The sequence below is a fragment of the Phalaenopsis equestris genome, unplaced genomic scaffold (genome assembly GCF_001263595.1).
Source record: "Phalaenopsis equestris unplaced genomic scaffold, ASM126359v1 Scaffold000202, whole genome shotgun sequence".
Taxonomy (NCBI): domain Eukaryota; kingdom Viridiplantae; phylum Streptophyta; class Magnoliopsida; order Asparagales; family Orchidaceae; genus Phalaenopsis; species Phalaenopsis equestris.
In genome coordinates, this window is record NW_018164644.1 from 1,727,540 (window position 1) to 1,744,514 (window position 16,975).

Here is a 16,975-nt window from a genome sequence, read left to right on the forward strand (position 1 = left end):
ATGAGAAGAAAATGCACATAACAGCCGTCTTTTTAGTTTTGCGACAAATAAAAGCCGACAATGCTTCCCACACCCGCCTCAAGGTATTTTAACTTTGATTAATTTATTGAATTTTTTTTAAGGGTCACTATTTGTGTAGTTCATGTCAGACAAATATTATTTGGTGAATGTCGGATATCCTCTACAGAGAAGGTATTTAAAGTCATCTGTAGACACGAAATATCACATTTCTGGTTTTGAGAGGCCAAGTGGTGTCGCGCGTGGTAGGAAATAAATGTTCAACAAACATAACTCCTCCTTACGCGGGGTAATCGAAAGGACATTTGGAGTATGGAAGAAGAAATATGTCATTCTACGTGATATGCCGACGTATTCATTTCAAAAACAGGTACATATTGTTGTGGCTACGATAGCGCTCCAAAATTTTATTAGAAGACATTCCTTTCGTTCTGATACGGACTTCGACATGGTTGACGCTGATGACATGAATAATCGCCTGAAACATTTGAATTCCAGGTTTGGCAACCCATACCAGATGAAGTAATGGAGGCAGAAGAATTTAACACCCAAGTTGGGGAAAGTGCATATTAGATGATTGCTCTGAGGGAGCGTATAACAGATGCAATAAGAGATTCCTGAATTACTCCACATCCTTTACTTAACATTCGAATCCTTTTATCAAACATATGGTGTCGACATCATTTTCAAATGCATCTGTAAAACTATAATTCCTCTTGGAATTCTGAACTGTTTTGTGAAGTATTCATGGTTGGCTTTAATATTTCTGTTTTAAGTGATCTGTTATAATGGTTGGCTTCATCATTTAAATCATTATAGCTTGAGTTGTATCAGAACTGCTACAATTTTAGTAGAGAGATTGATTTGTGGTTGGCTTTCATATGCTACATCATTTTCGAATGGATCTCGAATTCTATGTGAGATGGAGCCTGTTTAGCAAAGTTGCATTTTAGAATGCTGCTCTGTACGTGAGATGGAGCCTATATTTTTCTTGGCAAAAATGTATAACTACGATTTAACACCCAAGCTGCATTTTATAAGCATTTTAGTATGTTGCTCATTAATAGGTGTTGGTTTGGGCATAACTATGTGGCTTCAGCATTATACCAATATTGAATGTGGCTTCAGCATTATAGCCTGCTCTTTATCTTGGGACTGTCTGTGTAGGCAAGAAAAGCATTGAGACCTGTATCGGAGCTGCTATCATATTCTAATAGAGAGATTGATTTGAAAGTTTTCCAAATAATATTTTGTGGTTTATCTTACATCTCTGTTCTTCTGCATTATTTAATTCCTTTTATCATATTTCTTGCAGTCTTGGGAGAATTTTGGTGCAGATAAATGCTTTAATTTTGCGGAGAATGAGTATTCTTCTTTTGCAGTTCCTGAAATTACGACATCTATTTGTTAAAACTACGAATTTGTATATGGAAAAATTATGTTTTGCCTAAAGCTGAAGGTTTTGCAGTTGGGCCCAAATGATGCTACATGAAATATGAGACGCTGGTACAAACCTGTAAGAGAAGATTATGCATGAGTAGAAAATTTATTATGGGAGTAAAAGCAATTAGCAACTGGGGCAGCAGCTCTGTTTAAACTTTGTTTATTTGGAAATCAGATTCAAACTACATGGTTAGAGGAATTTACATACATACCACCCGATTCTTATGTATTTACATATCTGACACCTATACTTTATCTTTTTATGTTTACACCATCCAAGTGTTTCATATCACACAAAAAATTGCACAATATTTATCAGATTGGAGCTAATTTATAAATGGGAAGCTGGGAAGAGTCTAGCCTTCTAGAAAACATAGAGACATTTGTGAGCTTCCAACTAGTAGCTCACAGGTGTTGCTTTTTTTTTTTATTAATTTACCATCTTCCCTTAATTGTTCAAATTTACAGAGCTGGAATGAGCAAGAATTAGATAGGCAGCCTCCTGTAAGTGTTAACTGAAGTCTGTGTAGCAGCTTGGAAGGCCAACGAGGTATGTTGTTGGTAACCATTGCTCCAAAATTTTAGTTATTGAGTATATTGTATTAGCTTGTTATATTTCGATATCTGCTGTTAAGAATGAGAATGGTTGTGAGCACCATTTCAAGCCATATATTATGAGAGCTGAGTGATGTTGAGGCTTCATATATTCTTATGTTGAGGCTTTGGAATTTCAGTTAAAAGTTAAAATGGTGACATGTTATACCTGATAAGAAAGACTTGGGTGGCATCAATGTAAACAAAAAAGTTTGTCTTAGATAAGAAAAGTAAATTATGTTTGAAATCATGGTCAAGTGGAGGCCTAATGTTTCCATGATGAGAAAGAAAAGGAAAAAATGAAAGGAAGAAAAGATATAAGATAGAAACTATAATACTGCAAGTGCCAAAGAATCTACATTGCCTTGCCCTTAATGCAATTATCATGTTTGGCTCAGCCCGATTTGTTGGGCATGACAGTTTTCCGTGAAAGTTCTCTAATTTTCTTTATCTGAAGTCCTACTTTTGCATGTTGCTGAAAAGAAACAAACCAGAACAGTTGGAGAAAAAGACATAAATTGTGGTAAACTTTCACGATATGTTTACACTCCTCTTATTTTAATTTTCTGTTTTTGTATGGTTGTTGGAAGGTGTTCTGTCCATTCAGTTGTTTGATAAATAAAGTTAAATTCCAACGACGGGGATATGTTATATTGATTCTTTGTTTTATGTAAATGCACCACTTTATTTTCATCTACTAATTGATATGGCTTAATATCATTACTGATGCATGCTAGAAAATTCACGGTGGTAGAGTAATAAATTATCGTCTTTGCATTGTACGAAAGTTCAGCACACACACAGATGAAATAGAAAAAAGCGGTGATGACTCCAGAAGTTTTTACGTGAAAAACCTATTAGAGAAAAATCACGAAGTCTGACCCAGTTGCGAAAATCCACTATTGATTGATGATTATAGAAATCTCATGTCCCACAAACGGGAAAGGGTAACTATATTTCTCATATTATAATGTCGGTTGACGGCGTCTTGTTGGTGGTGATTGATGACGGTAGGTGGAGGTTGACGACGGAAGACAGCGGTCGATGACGGAAGGCGGCGGTCGACTGAGGACGGTGGTGATCATCGGCAATTGACGGCGGTCGACGACGGAGGTCGGCTGTGGTTAACGGGGGTCGGAGGTGGTCGACGATGGAGGTCGGTGGTGGTCAATGGCGATTGGTGGTGATGTTGAGCTGCAGTTTTTCCTCAAGATCTAAAGCTCTCTCTAGTCTTTCTCCTCTTCATGAGAGGGATGAAGCTCTATTTGTAGTGTTCTGGGTGCAATAACGCAGGAATATGAACCATTTTGATATGACGGTCTGAAAAGCTTCCCTCGATCATACGACATTTAATAGACATTTGAGCGCCTTAACGATGTCAGAATTGAGTGATCTTGGCTCATTTGATTCGTCTTGTCGAGTCGTTCAATTTGAGTATAAACTTATCATATTTAACAGTCGTTTGACTTTCCAAATATATTCATAAATCTTCTATCTATGCTTTAATGGATTGATCTGGGTTTGATTTGACTTGGATTGTGCTAGTTTTCATATCATTAGGTCTGTCTCATTGAACCAGTCAGTTTGACTATAGGTTTGTTGAAATCAGAGCTCTGGATGACTTTTAATTAAGATTTGAATGTTTCTTGCTTAAAATATTATCTCGAGATTCGTGTTATTCATCGAGATTCGTGTTGGATGATGAAATTTTGTTGGTGGTGTATGAGTTGCTCCCCAAATTTCGGGCGAGACCCTTTTTATCGTTCAAAAATATTAGTATCTGGAGTATTTATATATAAGAATATGCATATCTTACTTAGTTAGTATAATAATAAATTTTATCCTTATATAAATTGAAAGCTGAACTCAGCTTAGTTGATTTGTCTCTTTTTCTTTATGTGGGAGAGAGGGGGGTCGAATTTCGCCTAAAACAGAATAAATAATATTTTCTAAAAGAATTTGAAGAGATTAAGGAATTTGAAAGGGCAAAAGAGAAAGAAATAAAATTTAAAAATTTTTTTTAAAATATGAAAAGTTTTTATTTATTATTATTTATGAGCATTTAATGCTTGCGCTTCTTTTTAAATTTATATATTAATGTGCATTTATTGACCAAGATTTTTTTTTGAGCCTATAAATAGGGGTCTGAAGGAGAGGGTAGAGGTGCGGTGGTGAGTCATGGCGATGTGTTGCAGTGGTCACATGCGGCGGCGCGACGTGGAGGCACGGCGGGGCCAACCGTTACAGCGGTGCGTCGGCGCGACGTGGAGGCACGGCGAAGCAACCAATTGCGGCGGTGCGATGTGGTGGAGCGACGACGCGCTGCAACATGTTGCGACGAGGCGACGCAGCGGGGCAGCCCGCTGCAACGAATTCCCCCAAATTTCTCAAATGTTCCTTATGTGCACTGATAGTTTCGTTTGCAGTGATTTGGGACTCAACACGGTGGACAAGATTGACATAAGAACGAACTGTCTCCCGCATCAGTGATGAGTAGAAGGGTCCTGGGCAGAGTCCCCCAAGGAAAACCCCCCTAAGTAACTCTAGATCTATTCCTGAAATTTGACGGGCTTCAGCAGAAAACCTGCGGAAGTAGTCTTTAAGCGATTCTCCTTAACTTTGACGAATTCCTGAGAGATGAGATGAATCCTTGATAATTCATCCTTGATGATTCGTCTGCTCCACAAATAGTTTGGCAAGCTCGTTGAAGGTGTTTACGGTGCCCCCCGACAGAGAGTAGAACCAGGTTCGAGCTTATCTATTAAGAGTGGATGGGAACACATGACATAGAAGCACGTCAGAGGCACGTTGAATGTGCATGATGGTTCGATAATGATCAATATGTTCATAGGGGTCAGTTATCTTTTCATATGCGTCAATGTTTGACAGCTTGAAGCCTGTTGGAGGACCTCATTCACTAAGGGAGAGGATTCAAGGATGTTAGGGTGAGTGTGGAAGCAATCTTTTTTCTCTAGAGGGAACTCTTCTCGGACGAGGCGACGTAGACGAGGGGACGTAGGTCGTTACGGATGACATCATTTGGAACCATAGTAAGACGTGGTGGTGCTAGGGGAGCTCCATGAGATGGATGAGTGGAACTTGCGGTGTCTAGGAGTTCAGCATCACGTCCTGGCAAGGGAATTGTTCCTTCTTGAGCAAAGGGGACGATACGAGTTCCTCCGGGCAGTATGTTTCTCGTAGGTTGCAAATTTAATGGTAAACAAGTTTCGGTCATCAGTGTGGACAGTAGTTGTTGGATCCCTCGTAGGAATTGTATGATCTCCAGTTGTACTCCTCCATTCTACGTATTTGTTCTTCCATATAAGGACCTGAAACGTCTTCCAAGGCGGGAATATGAAGAAACACGTCGCTCTTGACTTCGTGACTGTTCCCTCGAACGATGGGAGTTAGAGCGAGCTACTCCGTTGTCCCAAATATTTTGTCTGGTGGCCATGCAGGAAATTGAGCAAGTACTTCAGTGGTGAGATTAAGAGCTTCCAACAGACGGTGTCAAATTAATGCGTGCTGGAAAATTCATGGTCGTAGAGTAACAAATTATCGTCTCAGTGTTGTATAAAAGTTTAGCACACACATATATGAAATAGAAAAAAATGGTGATGACTCTAGAAGTTTCTATGTGGAAAACCCGTTAAAGAAAATCACGAGGCCTGGCCCAGTTCCAGAAATCCACTATTGATTGATGATTACAGAAATCTCTTATCCCACAGACGGGAAAGGGTAACTATATTTCTCAGATTACAATGTCGACTGACGACGACTGGTTAGTGGTGATTGATGAAGGTAGGCGGAGGTTGACGACGGTCAGCGGTGATAAACGACTGAAGGCGGTGGTCGACTGAGGTCGGCCGTGATCATCAACGATCGACGAAAGTCGACGACGGAGGTCGGTTGTGGTTGATGGTGGTCGGCGGTGGTCGACGACAATTGGTGGTGATGCTGAGTTGCAGCTTCTCCTCAAGACCTCAAGCTCTCTCTAAACTTCCTCCCCTTCATGAGAGGGATGGCGGCTCTATTTATAGTGTTCTAGGTGCAATTAATGCATGAATATTAATCATTTTGATCAGACCGTCCGGAGAGCTTCATCTGATCAAACAATATTTAATGGACATTTGAGTACCTTGACGATATTGGAATTGCACAATCTTGAGCTCGTTGGATTCGTCTTGTTGAGACGCTCGATTCGACTTGACATATTTGACAGCCGTTTGACATTCCAAATGTATTCATAAATCTTCTATCTGTGCTTTAATGACTTGATCTGGGCTTGATTTGACTTGGATTTGGCTAGTTTTCAAATCATTAGGTCTGTCTCATCGAACTGGTCAATTTAACTATAAGTTTGTTGAAATCGGAGCTCTTGATGACTTTTAATTAAGATTTGAATGTTTCTTGTTTAAAATATCATCTCGAGAATTGTGTCATACCTCAAGATTCGTGTTGGATGATGAAATTTTGTTGGTGGTGTATGAATCGCACGTGTGTCACAAATACTAATAGTGGTGCTATCTTTGGAAAATCTGCAAGCTTTCAGTATTCTTCTTTTAACCTCATATAGACACCTTCTCTCTTTAACGACCTAATTTTTTCATATGAATTCTGAGTTCCGGTAGCAATTGACAACATTGAGGGGTTTCTGACCGCCTACAAAAGTGCAACAGAGATAAATCACACAGTAAAAACAAAATTTAAAATTGTAACAAAGCATAAAAGAATGAAAAAAACTTTTTTCAGCTATTTGGGGATTGGAATTCAAATGATTAATGAAGCTGGAATTTTGATTTATAGGCAGCTTGGATGACCCATGTTTATTAGGGCAACCGCTATTATTCAATTTATAGGCCCAATGACAAGTATATATATATATTTTTTTTATTTATTTATTGACTGATCTATTGTCTTTTTAAAAATTGCAAGATTATGAGTTCTAGATATAAAGAGAAGTTTGGCCAAGTGATGCGCCGGTGTGGGCTACCGTTCTTGCTACTCACGTCACGCCAGCCACATAGCTATGGGAGACAATTTTACAGGTGCCCGCGGTGGGCACAAGGACATGACGACTGCACTTTCTTTAAGTGGGTCGACAGTACGTCGATTTATATGATATCCCAACCGGACACCGCTGTTCAGAGTTCGTCATTATCACGATTTCAGAACACAACTTCTGGTTCGAGCGCTTCCATTTGTACAGTATCCCAGTCGAACAAGTTTGCTCACGGTTTTGAAGTGTCAGAGCTGGGCAGCATGGGATGTGATATGCTACTACATTTTAAAGTCAACATTACAATTTTTTTCTTATTGTTTTAACATGTTATTTTTCTTCTTTTTTTTGGTCTCATTATTATACATATCAGTGTGTTAAGAAGTAATTTATTTTTTTAGGTAACTGTACTTCTGTAATGTGATCTGAAATATTTAAGTGATAAATATTTTGTATTTTCATGTCATAACATTTGAACTTTAATTTTAATATTATTTTGTATTTTCATGTTCTACAATCTTCACATTTATCCACACTTTATGATTATATTAAGAAGTTTGGTAAATTTGTAAAAAATTATGCAAATCAGTTGTTTACAAAACGCACAACCAAACAACTGCAGCTTATCCAGAAAAGGAGCAGTTTGGTCATTTATTCAGAATCAGCTGTTCTCAAAACGCACAAACCAAACAGACAGACAACTTATACAGATCAGCAACTTATCACCAGATTATCAGCATAAACAACTTATCACCAGATTATCAGCATAAACAACTTATCAGAATAAGCTCGATAAGCTGCAGCTGCCCCAAACATACCTATACATTGTAATCATTCGAACTCGGCAATAACCATACATTTTTCCCTTTTTTTCAAATGTTTCCTCTTAATTTTTTTTTTTGTCGTAATTCATTTCTCACTTCTATCGGAATGAGTGCTCGATTCCCGTACTATATTAAGATGCTAATCTGTTCATCAGCCTTAATTAATTTCATTCTTTGTTGTTATTTATTAGTTAGTTGAAGATGAATGATCTAAATAAAGGCTTCCAGGACAATTCCCAGGAAGAAAGTTAGTTGAATCTTTCCTATTTATTATTATTTTTTTGGAAATTTATTTACATACCATACAAATTTTATGTATTTACATATCTAACACCCAACTTTGATATTTACATCTATAACATTTCGGTGTCATAAAATTTTACAAGAAAATGTGTATTGCATTTTTAAAAGATAACGATGAACTAATAATGATATTTTTGATGTGATATAACGTAGATAAGAATGTATAGGTGTTAGATGTGTAAATACATAAGAATTGTGGGATACAAATGTAATTGCCTCTTTTTGTTTGTGTGTGAGAGGGAGGGAGGGGAAAGTCGGTGAGATGGGCATAAGCTTGTCCAACTACCTTTCATAGACACCGCATCCACACTAATGTCACCATATTTATTAACACCCTGTTTCATACCCTATTTATTTACAGGGTTGTTTACATACATACCACCAAAAACATTGCTATTTACAAATCTATCACCCTCATTTATCTATTTTCCAAAATTTTACTCAAATATCAACATTCAAAATAAACCTAAAACACATATTTTCTATATTTTTATCGAAATCTCAACTGATTAATCGTGCCACACATAAACACATGAGTTTTTTAATTCAAAAATATCACATGAGTGCTAAATTTTATAAATAACAATATTTGGTGTGCTATTACGTAATTATCCCTTAAAATAATCATTCATAGTTCTTTATTATAATCGTTAATTAGTAATAAGAACATATGAAAACATTTATGGAAACCACAAACAACTCTTTGATCCAATGCTTCCTGTTTTTCCGACCGTTTGCCAGCAATAACATTTGATATTTGCATGTTTAACATCTAAATTTAAAGTTTTAGGTGTATTTTATTTATTCATGAAAAGAGTGTATTAGAAAATTCACGGCGTTAGAGTAATAGTCTTTGCGCTGCATGAGAATTCAACACAAATTCATGTAAAATAAAATAACTAATAATGATATCAAACTAATAATGATATCAAAAGTTATTACATGGAAAACCTGTAAAAAGAAAAAGATCACTGGGCGTGATCCAATTGTATAATCTACTATAGATTGATAATTACGAATATCCATTATCCCACGGACGAAAAAATGTTACTAGATTTTCCAAGTTATAACATCGACTGATAGCTTCCCAATGGTGGTTAACGGTGGTCAGTGGTCGGCGACGGTAGTGCTCGACGACGGTTGGTGGCTGTCGAAGGCGGTCGACAGTGGTCAACGACAATCAGTGGCAACTAACAGTAATCTACGACGGTCGGCGAGTGTTGACAACGACCAACAGTGGTTAGTGGAGGTCGGCGGTGACAGAGGTGAAACTCTATTTATAGTGTTTTAGGTGCAATGAATGCATGCATATAACCCACTTTGATCGGACGATTTTGAGGGCTTTTTTCGATCAAACAGTGTTTTATGTACAATTGAGAGCCTAAACGAAGTCGGAATTGTGGAATCTTGGACTCGTTGGATTTGTCTTGTCAAGACGCTCGATTCAGTTATATACTTGCTAGAATTGACATTCGTTTAAACTTCCAAATATGTCTGAAAAACTTCTCAAAATAGTTTAATTACTTGATTTGACTCAGATTGGACCAATTTTGGTAAAATTAGATTCTTCTTGTCTAGACAAATATTTTGACTGTAAGTTTGCTAAAATCAGAATTTTGTATGTTTTTATCGATGTTTGAATTTTTTTACCTGAAAAGATTGCTTTAAGATCTATGTCATACATCAAGATTCATAATAAATAATGAAAATATGTTGGAGATGTATCAATAATATTTATGAAGTTATATTGAAATTTTAGATGGTATAAATATGTAATATAAAATTTAGGTTTTAGATATATAAATACATAGTAATTGAGTGGTGTTTATGCAAACACCTCAACATTTAACAAGCACTTAATCACGTGCATGGTGTGATTAGTTAAATCAAATAAAGAATGGATGATAAATGAATGTTTTATAAAAATTAAATTAATTTTTTTAATAATATAATGTTATTTTTATATCAAATAAAATATATGAATACATAACATTATTTTGACCCATATAAACAAATTTATCCCATTATTAATATTTATAAATATGATAAAAATAGGAAAAAAATTTATTTATACACCACATAATATTTTTGAGGCACTTAAAATTTAATATTTATATTTATAGCACATTGATATCATAAATTAATAATTAAAATAAGTGAAATCATTTTAAAAAATTATATTTTATTTTCATGTAAATGTGTTATTTATTCAAATACTCTATTTAAAGAGTAGCTCTGTTTCTCCATCACCGTTTCTCCACTGAACACACGTACACACAGAAATCATGATCAGCGCCGCGTCTTCTCCCCGCGAGAATTCGCATCCGGCACCACCGCCATCCCCGCCGGAAACCGTCATATTCCGGTCAAGACTCCCCGACATTCCCATCCCCGACCGCCTCCCTCTTCACACCTACTGCTTCCAAAAACTCTCGAACTTCGCCGACAAGCCCTGTCTCATCTCCCACCCCACCGGCCGAACCTACACCTACGCCGAAACCCACCTCCTCTCCCGCCGCACCGCTGCCGGCCTCTCCTCTCTCGGCATCAAGCAAGGCGACGTCATCCTCCTCCTCCTACAAAACTGCCCTGAATTCGTCTTCTCCTTCATGGCAGCCTCTTTCCTCGGCGCCGTCGTCACCGCCGCCAACCCATTCTTCACTCCGGCCGAAATCCACAAGCAATTCACGGCCTCCGGTGCTAAGCTCATCATCACCCACTCCATCTACGTCGAGAAACTCCAATCCGGAGTCACGATAATCACCGTCGACGACCCGCCAGAAAACTACTGCCTTCCGTTCTCTGTTCTCACCGCAGCCTCCCACGCCGAAACTCCGCCCGTAATTTCCATCTCGGCAGACGACGCCGTCGCGCTTCCCTACTCGTCGGGAACGACGGGGCTGCCGAAAGGAGTGGTTTTGACTCACCGGAGCTTGATAACTAGCATCGCGCAACAAGTAGATGGAGAAAATCCGAATCTTTTTCTGAAAAGCGATGATGTGGTGCTCTGTGTTCTTCCCCTGTTTCATATATTTTCGCTCAACTCTGTTCTTCTCTGTTCGCTGAGATCCGGGGCGGCGGTGGTGATAATGCCGAAGTTTGAGATCGGGGCGATGTTGGAGTTAATTGAGAAGTGTAAGGTGACGGTGGTGGCGGTGGTGCCGCCGTTGGTACTGGCTCTGGCGAAGAGTGCGATGGTGGAGAGATTTGATTTGAATTCAATAAGAATCGTAATCTCAGGGGCGGCACCGCTCGGTGAAGGGCTCCAGGCGGCCCTCCGCCGCCGGCTGCCGCCGGGGAGGGCCCCCGGGCGCCCCCCCCCCCCCGCCTGCCGCTTGCCGTCATCGGCCAGGTGTGTGTTTTAATCTTATTTGTTTTTATTACAATATACATATATTATTCATTTCGGAAAAAAAAATGTGACCTTTAAGGTGTAGTACTGCCAAAGTAGTTGTCCGGACTGTTAATACGAGGTGTTTTAGTTCCAAGACGGTGTCTGTTACCATACATTTAAGAGGATCCGGTCAAATACAAGAAATAAATTACATAATTATGCTTTAATTTTTGCATTTTCTTTTTATTAAACTAAGATATATGATTAGATTTAAAAGATCTAACTCAGAAATAAATTTATGTCAAACTTATCAATTGGATTTAATCTTAATTGAATCAAACATCATTTCGGATTTAATTATATTTAGATTTGATAAATTTGAATATAGTGAATCCTATCCTTAATATTTATAGAAAATGACAAAATAATTTGACACTTCTTAAATTAAGGTTGAAATAGTCATCACGAAGGATCAATATATCTTGATTTTAAAATAGTCGTGATTATTTTGATTCATTGCAGAACGAACGTATTTCCCCGTAGGTTCGACTGGGAAGGGGCGAAGGCAATGGAGTTTAAACTGATATTGGCTAAAGATGAAATTGTTCTCCCACATTAGTAAAAATTTCAATTTGAGAGGGAATCAAATACCATTTGGATCCTAAATGGGTCCGTCATTGATTTTGACACTTGTATAAACTCTAAGATTACAACTATATCGTGCAAATAATATAGAGCTCTTTTTCCATTTTACTCTCCCATATTTGACCTTTTATTTATTTATTTATTTAATTAAATTTATTTTTTCCAATCGGTTTTAATGTCATTGTTTCCATTCCCCCAATTAAATGCCGGCCCGTGATTTAACGAGAAAATTAAAGGTCGGCCCATTAATTTATAATGCCGGCCGAGAAAACGAAAAATATAATATTTTTTTTTAAAATTTATAAATACGAGTATAACTTGAAATTTGCGTTAATAAATATAATAATTCATAAATTAATGGTCCAACGCATATTTTATTTCAGAAAAAAACCATAAAAATGCTTAATTTGTTAGTTTAGAATTTAATTTTTCAATCAATAATTTCTGTTTTCAAGATTATTTGATAGTAAATTCACTCAAATAAAAAAAAATAATAATAAAACTAAAATTTTAAAAAAAAATTCTTTAAGATTACCGCAATTATATGTAAATCCAGATCTGCAAAACAGACACACCAATTTCTTCGATTTTTTATGCTGAAAGAGCTTTGGATATATTTGTAAATACAAAATTGCAATGTGATAAAAAAATGTTCAGGGCTATGGGATGACCGAGGCTGGGCCGGTGTTGTCGATGTGCCCGGCGTTTGCCAAGCATCCCACCTCCTCCAAGTCCGGCTCTTGCGGCACTGTCGTTCGCAACGCCGAGCTCAAAGTGATCGACTCCAAAACCGGTTTTTCTCTGGGCCGAAACAAGCCGGGCGAGATTTGCATCAGAGGTGCTCAAATCATGAAAGGTCAGGCTAGATGTATAAATAATATTTTTTTGAAAGTTAAATATATAAAATTTAATATTTTGAGTGATATCTATGTAAATACTTTTTTTTAATGTAAATAATAAGGTTTATATGTTGATACATATAAATAGATTATTGTATTTTAAGCATCTTAAAAATAATTGTATAGGTTATCTTAACGATCCGGAGGCCACGTCAGCGACGATAGATGTGGAGGGCTGGCTACACACGGGCGACGTTGGGTACGTGGACGATGATGATGAGGTTTATGTTGTTGATCGGGTGAAGGAGCTCATAAAGTTTAAAGGCTTTCAGGTAACATATGACCGCTTTAATTTTTTTTTATTAATATTTAATTACTAAAAAAAAATCTCATTCGGCACGTGAATGACAAAGAAGGGAAAATTATATTATATTCATCTATGTGTTAATGTAGCTAAAATATTATAAATATAAATATAAATTTTTTAGGGTTACTTTTGTAAATACATAAGAGATGTGTGGTGTGTATGTAAATTTCCACAGAGAGAGAGAGAGAGAGAGAGAGAGAAATAAAATTATATTTCACACTACCATACCTCTCCACGATGTCTCGGTGAAAAGATCGAGGTATAGGTGTCAAGCGGCGCCATAAGTAAGGATTGACTTTCGACATTGTATGTGATGATGATCGTTGGCAGAGATTCGTCCCAGGTTAGACCATTCTCGTTAATAGATGAACTTAGACCGATCACTTTGGTAAAGAATTGAGTGTTATATATATAATTCTTCCAAAATGGAAATACATTCAAGAATGAGGTTACATTACATTAATACATGACTAATCCTATCATGAATGTTTTGCAATCTAACTATACATACTTTACAATATTCCACCACAAACTCAAGTTAGCATGTCTCAACTATATTAAAAAAAATAGAGGATACTAACCATTGTTAGATGACAACAAATGGTCTTCCTAAATCGACGCGCGGTGGATTCAATATTACAAGAAAATATTATGTATGGAGATATCCAGACGTCTAATCACAGGATGTCACATCGGCACAAATTCAAGGCCACTTGATGGGCTTGCATACATCCACACGTAATAGTTTCTTTGATATTATTGAGTACGTGACATTGAAATCAATAATCTTAGCCATGTATATAAAAACTAATGTATTGTTCTCAATTAGAAGGAGTCAATGTTGATTGTTGGAGGTTTGCAAACTTCATAAATAGATGTGGACCACATAAGACTTTTTTTTGGGCACTTACATGCATACCTTACAATTCTTATGCATTGGCATATGTAATGTCTAAACCTTACATCTGTACCATTCAAATGTTTCATATCACAAAAAAAATACTACTATTTTAAAAAGTGAAATACACATTTTTATGTTGTTGAATCCTGATCTGCACATGCATACCCAAGAAACAGAGCGTAAGATAAGAGAGCGAGAGAGAGAAAAGTAGAGAAATTGACAGAGAAGAGAGCACAATAAATGAACATTAATATGGGATAATTAGGGTCTTATTGGGCCTTTCAATCATGTTCTACTTCTAAAACGATCACCTATTTATAGATGATATGGTACATAATATGAAGTTACTTGTTTGCCCCTGTCTTAATAAAAGTATTGCTAGCTATTTATGTTAATTTACATTTATGACCTGGTTGTCCAGACTGCCGGTTATCTAGGCTATGTGTTATGTGTTGTCCATGTCGTTGGTCGTCCAATTAACAGGTTGTTCAAACTGTGCGTCATACAGGCAACCAACCGTCAGGTAGCAAGTCGTTCCGGATTGGAGTCGTCTAGGGCTGCGGGTCGTCCAGGCTATGGAATGTCCAGGTTGCGTGTCGTCCAGGCTGTGGGTTAGCTAGGCTACGGGTCGTCCAAGCTGCTGGTCGTCTAGGCAATGGGTCGTCATGGTTGGTGGTTGTCCAAGTTGCAGATCGTCTAGCCTACTGTCGTACCTCTAAGAGATTTCGTCTGACTTATTTTAGTTCCCGAACTCTCTTATCTCTTTGAAAGGCCTGAGAATAGGAAAATGAATTATAAAAATGAAACTAACTTGCTCAGTCTCTCCAAATACATGTAAAAAATTTGTTCAACTAAGAATGAGTGGGATTTTTGAAGATGTTCTAAAGCAAAGTGACTAAATAAGGTTGAAAAGGCAGATTTATTGAGTTTGAGATGCTATCATCTAACCCAAGTACTCTTCTACACCACTCAAGTTTCTATCACTCATTATGTCGTCTCATTTGGACGAACTACACCTTACACAAGACATATTAAGCAGATCTTATCACGATTTTTGCGCGGGTGACTTGCTCTTGGGATAATTTACACGCTACTTGCCGCCGCATATCATGTCACCAACGGGTAGGGAGCCACCTCCAGGGCTTGGTCTATTCTAAGTTAAGAGACATCTTTTTTTATTGATGTTTCAGCGTTGTGGGTCAGACAACCGAGTAGAGTTCAAAAAATAAAAACCATATACCCTTACTTTTTGGAAACTTGCTTGTGAAGGGCAAGTTCTGCACATGTTTGTGGAAAAATATTTCCGGTCATAATAATGAAAAAAGCTTAATGCAAAAAAAAAGGTGTGTTAAGAGAGATTTTCCTTGAACTGTCATCCATGAATTTTGTTTTTTTTGGTTTGAGGGCTATTTTATAACCTCATGAAAAGGATGATCGTGAGTTGTCCATGCTGTGTGTCTTTCAAGCTGCGGGTCGTCCAAGCTACAGATCGCCAAGATTGCCAGTCTTCTAGGCTATAGGTTGTCCAAGCAACTAGTTAACCAATCTACGGGTCGCCTAGATTGTTGTCGTCCTCTGAGATATTCAATCTTTACATATTTTTGGCATACATCTGTATAAATAAGGTGACATATATGTAAAATTTAAAGTTGATGCGTAAATACTGTTAAAACTCAGAATAATGTGGTGGAATACACACCTTTTCATTGATATGAATGTGGTTATAAATAACCCTTACAATAATCTTGTAATAGGAAAAATAATAAAAGGTAAATGATATGAAAGGAAGGGTATAACACTTAGTATCTCCAATAATTAATTCGCATTAATTATTAGGAGATATAGGAAACAACATAAAATAGGGAAATAAATATCTCATTAATTCTAAGGAAATAATTTATTTACAAGAATAAATTATTTCCTAACATAACTCTAATTCTAAGGAAATAATTTATTTACAAGAATAAATTATTTCCTAACATAACTCTAATTCTAAGGAAATAATTTATTTATAAGAATAAATTATTTCCTATCATAACTCCTAACATCTCTTTATCCTCGATCATCACGACACCATCATGCCATTTGTAAGACGAATCAATGCCACCGATCGAAAGGTCTACGCCACCCGAACGCTGCTCTTCCTCAACAATGACAGCACCCTGAAACCCCTCGCTATTGAGCTTAGCCTCCCCCATCCAGGTGGCGATACTTTTGGCGCCATAAGCACTGTATACACGCCCATGACTTCCGGTGTTGAAGGCTCAATTTGGTCGCTTGCCAAAGCCTATGTCATCATCAATGACTCCTGCGTTCATCAGCTTATTAGCCACTGGTATTTGTTCATCAAATAATCAAACATAAGTTTAAGAATTGTTTACATTGTAGCTAGAATCCTTCGTGGCAGGCTGCGCACTCACGCAGTGATGGAACCCTTCGTGATCGCCACAAACCGCCACCTGAGCGCGATGCACCCCATCAATAAGCTCCTTTTGCCACACTACCGCGACACCATGAACATAAACGCTCTCGCTCGACAAAGCCTCATCAATGCCGGCGGCCTACTCGAGTTCATCATTTTTCCTTCCAAGTACACTATGGAAATGTCCTCCTCTGTTTACAAAAGCTGGAATTTTGTCGAGCAGGGCCTTCCATCCGATCTCCTCAAGCGAGGAATGGCGGGGGGCAGCCAACCCCCAACCGACCAC

At 37.5% G+C, this 16,975-nt stretch overlaps 1 protein-coding gene across 1 annotated transcript in view; it reads left to right on the top strand.

Annotated features, from left to right (window-relative positions):
• The first annotated feature begins 10,452 nt into the window (after positions 1 to 10,452).
• Positions 10,453 to 16,975, top strand: part of LOC110022678 (probable 4-coumarate--CoA ligase 2) — a 13,740-nt gene continuing 7,217 nt past the window's right edge. Inside the window, exons 1-3 of the mRNA XM_020721748.1 lie at positions 10,453 to 11,483; positions 12,818 to 13,016; positions 13,186 to 13,331. Coding sequence (XP_020577407.1) covers positions 10,467 to 11,483; positions 12,818 to 13,016; positions 13,186 to 13,331 — 1,362 coding nt within the window. The 5' untranslated portion in view covers positions 10,453 to 10,466. The remainder of the gene's footprint in view (positions 11,484 to 12,817; positions 13,017 to 13,185; positions 13,332 to 16,975) is intronic.